The sequence below is a fragment of the Pholcus phalangioides genome, unplaced genomic scaffold (genome assembly GCF_987345545.1).
Source record: "Pholcus phalangioides strain wild (caught in Gottingen) unplaced genomic scaffold, Ppha-v1.0 ptg000013l_1, whole genome shotgun sequence".
Classification (NCBI taxonomy): domain Eukaryota; kingdom Metazoa; phylum Arthropoda; class Arachnida; order Araneae; family Pholcidae; genus Pholcus; species Pholcus phalangioides.
This window is the reverse complement of record NW_028301606.1, coordinates 13,096,100-13,105,825: the sequence shown is the minus strand read 5'-3', so window position 1 is coordinate 13,105,825 and position 9,726 is coordinate 13,096,100. Positions and strand designations below refer to the sequence as shown.

Here is a 9,726-nt window from a genome sequence, read left to right as displayed (position 1 = left end):
GAGAATCACGTTGCCTACTTTGAGGAGCACTAGGCTGAATGGTTATGTTTCAGCACTTTAAAAAACTCGGGTTTCCTGTGCATATTGGTAACTTCTGAGTATTATTAGACAAAAAAGTTCATTCTTCCGTCTTTGAAAAAAAATTCTCTGCAAAAAGCAGGCAGCCTTTCAACACGGTACTTGCACCACATAAAAACTGAGGCGCATTTGCCATTTTCACTTCAAAATATGGAAGACAGATGGCAGCACCAGTATAACGTGAAACAAGAATAATTCTGACTACATATATACTTTAGATATTCCCCAGAAAAATGTTTAAACAACGTGCACAGTATGGTTAAGTAGTAGTACTTTACTCAATATTCCTCACATTTCTGTGATTGGTATCGTCAAGTGATAGTATTAAAATTAGGGGAAAAAATTTCATATCTCCCCAAGTTTGAAACATAAACATCATATAGGAGACATTGAAAAAATATTTCAACATATACTGACCTTCAGTTCAAAAAACTTCATAAACCTAAGTTTTCAAAAATTAAGTGGTTACATGGTACAAATAAAATTGATAAACCTTGCATATTTTATTAATAACAATCCGATACATAAAAAGAATATCTTGCCAAAAAAAACCACACGAAGGTTAAATGGGCAATTAAATAAATTAATAATTTTTTAAAAATATATGTACAAATATTTATACAGTGGACAATTTTTCAATGGTTTCCTAATTAATCTTCTCACTGCTGGCAGAAGCAGAAATTGGACTGGAATGTTCTCTCTGCTCTCCAAGACAGTCTGCAGCAGCTTCGGATCTTCTAAACAAATCATCCGTGCGAAATATTGGCGGAGGTTCATACCTTGGCAGTTTTTTGATTTCTGGTTTCTTCTAAAAATCGAAAAATAAAAATTCACATTACAGTTATTGTAATAAGTAGGGATAGGATTTTTATGCTCTATAAAAATGAATTTATGCCAGTAAAAAATTTTAAATATGCCCTAAAAAACTAAAAATGTCCTAAAATCTTTTTTCATTCCTCTCAGATAACATTAGTTTTATCAAAATATGATAATGAGAAGTCAACTATTTTTTGAACCATTACTTATTTTATGAAAAAAATTCTTCATTTTACCAAACCACTACGAGTATAAGAGAATCAATAACGTAGCTTTTATTTTTTTTTTACAGTTAATGTACCAAACACACACAATTTTTTAAATGTAAAAAAAGATTTTTTTTCATCCTTTAGTTGTTGAAAATCTCGCCTATGTTTTTCAGTGTTGATGCCAGCACAGTGGATTTCCTTTCTGCAGCAACTTCAGTATTGTACAGTTCTCAAAACATTATCGTTTCTGTACAGAACACTTTCTCACCATATCCAGAAACTAATTTCTTCTCTCAGTTTGTTATATCCTTTGCTCCACTTTATGTTGAAAATTTGACTTCATAATGCACAAATCATTCACAATTGATACAAAGATTATTTACAGTTTCTATGAGGGTAACTTCAGAATAATTCAAAAATATTGAGGTTCTATGGTTTTTATCTGGACCTGCTCGAGATTGATCAGATGCAGCATCTCATCGAGCCAAAATTTCCCTTTTGAGTGTTTTTCCACAAACTCAGAATGAATGTGCTGGCATCTGTAGGTAAAAATATCTAGCTAAGTATTTAGCTTCAGAAAAGCATTGCACAAAATTAAAAAAAAAAAAAAGAGTAATTTGTTTTATTCGATAAAAACACTCAAAATTTCCCACAAATGCTAAAAAATTGCTCCCCCACCCTATGGAAAATTTTAGTCCATTTTTCCGAGGTGTTACCATCACAGATTCAGGTGATTAATCTATTTACAGCTACACACCAGTGTCGTTGAAGGGAAGGGAAAGTATTATGCTCTAAAAATCCAATGTTTCTGCTGATTGCTTGAAAAACCAAAATTTCAAGATTTTTTTTATCAATCAACAATGACGTTTCAGTTTTAGGGCATAAAAATCCTACCCCTAAATGATACGCACATTCACTGCACTTGCACATACACGGTTTTCAAAAACGTTGCTAAGATTATCAGTTGGAGCGAGTTTGACCCTTTAATATAAATGATGGTGAATGGCCCAGGTTGGTGTTTCAAGAGTGGGTATGTTTTGGAGGCTTTTTTTGTAAATAATGGGGAAGAAGAAAGAGCTCTCGTCAGAGTCTTGAACCGAAAAAACTGGTCTGGAGCAGAATTGGAAGAGCGGGGGAAAAATTTAATTTTATTGAAAATTATGAAATATGCAAACTATGACTTAAAATTTTGAAAATATGCTATATCGCGTTAAAATAACGAAATACGCAAAAAAAATATAAATCCGAGCCATAGTAATAAGGTAAAAGTCTTTGAGGTTTGAAAATCACTAGGCATGAAATAGCAATTTAAAAAATTGCAACACAGAATTGACGTTTTTTTTTCGTTCCATAAGCAATTTAAATCATATATCAACAGGGAATGGGAAGATTTAGTATGAAACCTTTAGACGAGTGTTCCCAACCTGTGATCTACTGGATAATTTTCATTTATTTCCATCGCAATGAATGACATATTTTCTACTGTGAAAATTTTAGTTTATTAAATTTTTACGATATGTGAACTATATATACATTTTGCATTTTATGGTATGGTGGTGACGAAATTGACCTTGTGCTACATGGGGGGGGGGGGGGGAGGTCGCAGAGCATTGACTTTCACTATAGAGAGTCTACAATATCAAAAACGGCTGGGAAGACAATTACTTATAGCATCAGATTACAAATTAACAGCCAAACGTCAAATATTAGGATGCAGGCTTTTGTGGCCAGTTTCAATTGAATAAGTTTGCGTGCTATAGAGGCGCGAGTCAGGTGGAATTAAACCTAACCTACATTTTGTTTATACCTACAGTAGACAGCTTTGGCGATGATGAAGTGATCATCTCAGCATACCAGGCACAAAATTATTCAGTCACATCTAATAAGCCACTGAGATTGCCTTATAACCATTGAAATTGTCTACCATAAGTGTAGAAGAATTTTTGGTTTAATCCCACCAGGGACACCATTTTACATTATTGTAGTGAGAAAATCAGAATTTTTGCTTACAGAAAACAATGGTTTTTGAAGTGTGGTCAGGAGTTTTCGCACCGAGCTGCCACCAAGGACATTTTCAGCTTCTGTCACTTTTTCTTCAAAGATGTCCAAATTTCTTCTAATTCTCCCGACTACTTGCTACAGTGAAAAAAGTCAATGTGATTAACATGTCATTGGACACACATGAATTCTGAATGTATTATGCATAAAATACAGTAAGGCCTTCGTAAAATGTCGATTGCTTTTAATGTCACTGCCCATAAGATCAGTTGTTGAAATTGTCTGTCCCTGCAAGCATAATTAGTAAATTATATTTTACTAGTAATTATGTCACCCCACTTATGAAGATCTGACTATAGCAGCATATAATTATTTTATGAATGCAGTTGTGTTGCACTATTCTCACAACCATGATGTATGACAGCAAAGTAATGATCAAAGCTTTGAAAAGCTCTATGAGAAAAAATATCAAAGAACATTCTTTTCACTGTGTACCAATGCTGTCATTTTTTACATTCGAATTCACCAAGTCAATTGGGCATTGTCGAGAAGAGAAGGGGCAGAAATTCAGAAATGAGCTAAGGGAGCAGAAAAAAAAGGCCAGGTTGGTAGAAATTCTGGAAAGGATACTCAAAATAACTTGCCAAAAAATTTCCAGACTTTTTTGAAAAAAAATAAACAAACTAAAACATGCTGACACATGTAATATACCTCGAGTTGCCATGAACTTATCAAATATAATTGACACATAGTCAAAACTAAAATAAGGAATACTCCCACTCCCTTAGAAAAGGCAAGGAGAGGATTAATTCCCTTAGCTCTGGTGTCTCTGAGCACATTGCATGTGATCATTAGCGTATGCAAAATCCCCTCAAGCCGAGATTATGGTTTTATTTTGCAGGAAAAAAAAAAATTTAACACCCCCACTGAGAAGAAAAAAGGTTGAAACCCTCTCCCCTTTGAGAAAATTCTGCGTACGCCTATGCCTGTGATAAACCTTTAAATTGCTCCCACTACAAATAGATTGCATGGATAATAGACAGCTGAATCACTTATTGTGATATGATTTTCAAGACGGGAAGGAGGATATTTTTTGGACGAATACAGAGTTATATCATCAGAGTATGCAGAGTTTAACACGAAGTAAATTTAACATATGACACACAAAGAAACTTGAGAACATAAGTGACCAAAATACTTAAGTGGAGAAAAAAAATACCTCTAATTTATCGATTCTCTCATACAGACTTTCCATCTCTTTGCTTTTGATATATATTTCTGGTAATGTGGAATTCAAGCACAGGGCATCATCACTTCTTGCCTAAAGAAATTCAAATAACATTAAGTTTTTTTTGCAACTGATTTACTAATATGCCAACATATAAACTAATTTATTTTCTAATAACCTTGGCATATAATGTCAACACAAATGATGAAAAGGGTAGGTAAGGGACAGAAATTTAAAAAGAGTCAGAAAAGAAAAAAAAATGTTTTCATCATTCTTGCATAGCAAAGAAAAGTATTTGAAGGGCATGAAAATGTTTTTCTGGACATGCCAACTATGTACAGAGAAACTTCAGTTTGTGAGCATATATCGTTCTGTAAATTTATTCATAATGTGAAAACATTCATATATCAAAGTGTTCTTCTCTAAAATAAGAAATAATGGAAACTTAATTGATTCCCTCCACAACAGTCACGTCAACCACTATTTCTTTCAAAGATGAAGTGCAAATTTATTTTAAATCACTATTTTTACTTATTTTACACTGAAGACTCAAGCATTTTCACAATAACAAGGAAGAGCAGGGGCTTCACTTTGAAATGTCTGATATCATTAACATACAGCTATAAGGTAAGAGAGTTTTATAAGCATATGCTATATTTACCTCTTCTAAATCAGTGACATCTTAACGAATGATCCCTCGGGGTCCGGTAAGGGCTCAAGTCAAACAGAGATCCTAAATTATAAAAGGTTTCTACAACTACGCATACAATTTTTTTTTTAAATCTGGCCCTTCATTGAAAAAATAAAACCCCCAGAAAGTGCTCGGGCTCACCCTCTGCACTCAATAAAATAGCCTTGTTTGCAGTGAGAAAACAAAAACTTTTTTTTTTTTGTGACACTTTGCAGACAGCATGAATATGCAAAGTTTCTTTTATAGACTAATCCTGAACTAGGAGGCTTCTGGTAAGAGTACTACAGTGTTACCTCTGCTGCTGCTGAGGTGGTCATAGTGGAGGACTCGCATTGCAAGGACCTGGGTTTGAACCCCTTTCTCTCTCCAAAGTGGTGGTCAGCTGAAGTTTTTTTCTGTGGTTCCCAACTTCCAGGTGCGAATGCAAGCGGATCTCCCCATTAAAAAGGCTTGCAACAGGCCTACAATGCTACAAATCTCTAACCATTACACTTCACTCAGTTTGAAAAAAATTATGGGCACATTCCATCATGTAACAATTTATTAGAAGATCCGTAGAGGAAGATGGATGAGGTGTATGTGTGGTTTGGTAGTAGTAGTGATACCTTGGTCAATGAAGGCTCCAGCTTATGAATTTTTCGGCTAGCAAAGACTTTATATTGAAAACATTTTAATTGATTTGAATGCATATGCTAATATAAAACAGCCATGTTGTGAGCGGAATTTTCCTGCGAATCAAGTTTAATCCAATGAGTCACTCGAGCCAGACAAATTTATAGCTTCTCAGGGTTTTATGAAAGTTACTTTGAAATTTTAGATAGCTCCTAGAACGAATTAAACTATTTTCCGTAAACACCTATGAGAAATCAGATTTCAGTAAATGATTGTGATTCCAAAATGAATTATCTTTGTTAGGCGAGGTACCAAAGTACTTTTATTGCTAGACAATCTTGACAAAATTTATTTTAAAATTTTACTGTAATTATTTCTCACGACTCCAGATTCACAATCCAACACACACAAGTTAAGGTGGTCATGAAACAAAATGAATCAACTACAGGGCCAAATTTAGGTTTCGGGAGGCAGAGCTCCCCTTAGGGGGTACATTGCCCACACTTACAGTAATAGAAGTGAAAAAATTTACATTATAGCGAGCAGATACATTTTCTTGTGTCTTAAGCCAAGATTAAACTGTAAAAGTTATTAAAGTTCTTTTATGAAACGTGAAAAATGCAATCAATAGGATTATTGGTTGTTTTTCCAAGTTTTGCAAAAGATATTTTATCAAACTTTTATAGTGTAATCTCGGTCTTAAACAAGGTGTTTAAGCTTCAGGAATTTTCATCTATTCTGGAATTATTTCTTTCGCCAATTCTGAATTAATTTCTGAAGTTTCATAAATTTTTTGGGATTTTCTCTCATAAAAATTCTGGATTTTCAACAATTCTAGGATTTTTTCTTTCATTAATTCTGAATTTTCATTAATGAGTAGATATTTCTCGGCATTCCTGTATATTTTGTGATAATGCATGAATCTTTAGATGCCAGATCCCCCCCCCAAAAAAAAATATAAAATCTGGGCTAGGGAGCCCCAAAATTATTTTCATACCAGGCCCCTGTATTATAAGGGTGGCCTTTAGATGGGGTCCTAGGCTATTGAAGTTAATGGGGCCTTTTATATGTCTAACTTCAGCTGTCCTTGTCAACAACAAATTGTCACTGTTTTTTGTGTTGAATATAGGACAATTTATGAACCTAATACAAATCGAAAACATTTTAAACATGTGTAATGTAAGGTAACAAAATTCTAACTTTCCTTAATGTGTTAAAATTTGACCCTTGACCAAATTCTCCAAAAAATAACAATAAGATTTTTGAGACCCTTTGCAAACCTCAGGTCCTAGGCTGCAGCCTGTCCAGCCTATAAGGAAATCTGGCACTGATCAGCCATATAAAACAAACAAAAAAAAGGGTATGGATGAAGACATATTTTCTCTTACCATATCGACTAAGGAATTAAATTCATCAAGCCTAGTCAACAAATCCTCCAGCTCCTCTTCTAGCGCTGCTTTCTAAAGGAGGAAAAAAATACACAGAATGAATACATTGCAAATATGTATGAAATACTCTACAATACAATGCAATCTTACTACAGTAGTCACGATTATCTGAGCTAATGTAGGCTACTTTACCGCACATCACCTCTGGTCATATACTGCCATATGGAAATTTCTAACCAGTGGAGTTGGGTGGAAAATGAAGGCACCATCTATCAGTGGTCGCCCCAGACTCGGTAGGTTAAGAACTTGTTTTTGATGTTCTTCCCCTGGATTTGAACTTGTGGACCTTGACAGTAACATGCATGGTGGAAGACAAGCACCATGAAAACTACTGCACCACTCAGGCGCTAGCTAACATAGATTGATGTTACCTTGAATCAAGGGCATAGGGAGGTGGGGGGGGGGACTTGGAGGTCTGCTCCCCCCCCCCCCTTCAAATGTGAGAAAGTGACCAAAAAAAGGGAAAAAGATGGCCAAATCTGTTGTTCTATCACTTTGGTTCCCCCCCCCCCCCGAAATGAAATCACCGCTTCAACCCCCCAACCCCCCCCCCCCCGCTTCACGAATTAATGTTGTCACTCAGAAGGTGGAGTACTGTGGTATCAGTGGTCATTGCAAGATGAAACTGTGCCTTGCAGGAGAAAGAAAAACACTTCATTTTTCCATGCTACCAACAGTCATGTTCCCCAAATTAAAAAAAAACATGACGCAGAACACTCTCAGGAAGAATTTTAAGAGTGTAGAAAACACTCCAATTTATCGCAAAACATTTTCAGTGAGCTAAGAGCCTTGCAGATTAATGCAAAACATTCTGCTTTGGGAAGGGTGGAGAGAGGTTAGGGGTTTTCATAAGATCTACTCTAAAGTATCATTTGTATCATTTGCCATTGGCTATCGTTTCATGTTTACTTCTGAAAATATTTATATCTTGAATACCTCAAATGTGAGAAAGCGTTTCATTGGTATACCTCCTTCTAACTATATGACGGCCCACTGCTCTGTCTCAATGAAGAGAGTGTGTCCTGGCGAGACTTTTTAATAATGGGGAGATTGGTTCACATTTGTGCCTCAAAGTTGGGAGAGTCACAGAAATCCAACTTCAGCCGACCATCAGTGTCACCATGGAGCGCAGGCCCTGACAAAGGTTTTAAGAATGTACTGGGTGGGGAATCTTCAGTTTTCAACCTTTCACGAGCAATGCCTATACTTAGAATCAAACAAAGAGCACCCCTTACATGCTCAACCTTTAGGAGAGTGCAGCCATTTTATTGGTTTGAAAACGTGTCACAGCTCGCGGGCCATATCATATTACTCTGAGGGCCACATTAGGCCCCTAGTCCATGAGTTTAGCACGCATGCCTATGCTTTAAATCTGCATAACCGTAATTTTTGAATGCAATTTTCACAGGGTATAGGCCTATTTAATTGAACAGTTGATCAAGTGCTCGCGAGCACAGAATCCAGCATAAGCACTAAGCACTCTTAGTCAGGGCAGCAACTAGGGAGGGGGGGGGGAGAGCAGTTGAGTCTCGTGAACCCGGGCGTTGGACCAGAGAGGGCATAAATTTTATTCTCAAACCTCTCCTTCAACATTACAAGGGGGCGCCAAAACGCGCACTTGCCCTCGGGTGTCACCCCCAAACATCTAGTTGCGGCCCTGCTCGTGAGCAACAGGTTGAAGCAAGGGCGTAGCGGGGGGTGGGGGGGGGGACTTGGGGGTCTGGTCCCCGTCCCGTCCCCCCCGAAATGTGAGAAAATGACCGAAAAAATGAGAAAAGATGGCCAAATCCATTGTTCTGTCACTTTGGTCCCCCCCCCCCCGAACGAAATTTCTGGCTACGCCCCTGGGTTGAAGATGCCTGATGTAGAGGGAGAAATTGTCAAAGGCTACGTTGTTGTTATATGGTTGTCTCCTTTAAAAAAACACAAATGGTAACATAAACAAACAAACATACCTCGGATTTGGCATCGACACGAGCGTAGTTGGCGTAATCACGTCCGAAATCGACTAAAATCTGTTCAATTTTTTGTTTGGCATTAGCTTCATCCTCACTTGTTGATGATGTATTGGCTTCATTGGCAGCGGCTGCTGATGACATTTTTTTTTAAATTTTTGTTTTGTTTCCTCGCCTAATTAATAGAGTGGGAAATGGAAGGTCTCTAGCAATTATTAATTCCTAGAGGAAGCTCTGAATTAAAAATGGACATAATCATTATGCACTTGTACAAATAAAAAAAACCCCGCCGCCACAAAACAGCTAACACTTAAGCTGACCGTATTTTTTTTTACGGAGTGCATTCACGTGATACATCTATACACGAAGTATCTAGTGTGAAATATTTCTCACAGATGGCGATACTGAGTCGAGTCCTAGAAGATATTCTTCAGGGTTACTATATTCGAAAAGTGAGAAAGGAGGACGCCTGCGTGCGCACTCTCAATGACGTCATTTTCTCTAATTTACACAACAGATGGCGCTACTTTCCTTCCAAAAAAAAAATCCACTACTACAACAACAATGTTTTCCAATTAAACAGAACTGTTATAGTCTGTATGGGCCCTTAAAGTATTACGTCATCATAGATGTGGCGGGGGGTTTGGATAATGCTTACGTCATCAACCACCCTTTATGAAAATATCAGTTA

At 36.7% G+C, this 9,726-nt stretch overlaps 1 protein-coding gene across 1 annotated transcript; it reads right to left on the bottom strand.

Moving 5' to 3' along the window:
* Positions 1-566: 566 nt before the first annotated feature.
* On the bottom strand, positions 567-9,366 carry Blos4 (biogenesis of lysosome-related organelles complex 1 subunit 4). The gene is made up of 5 exons (XM_089240760.1): positions 9,036-9,366; positions 7,021-7,092; positions 4,321-4,422; positions 3,114-3,239; positions 567-886 (listed from the first exon to the last, which is right to left on the bottom strand). Exons 1-5 carry the CDS (start codon positions 9,177-9,179, stop codon positions 725-727), a joined length of 606 nt encoding a protein of 201 aa, XP_089096886.1. The 5' UTR covers positions 9,180-9,366; the 3' UTR covers positions 567-724.
* Positions 9,367-9,726: the final 360 nt, after the last annotated feature.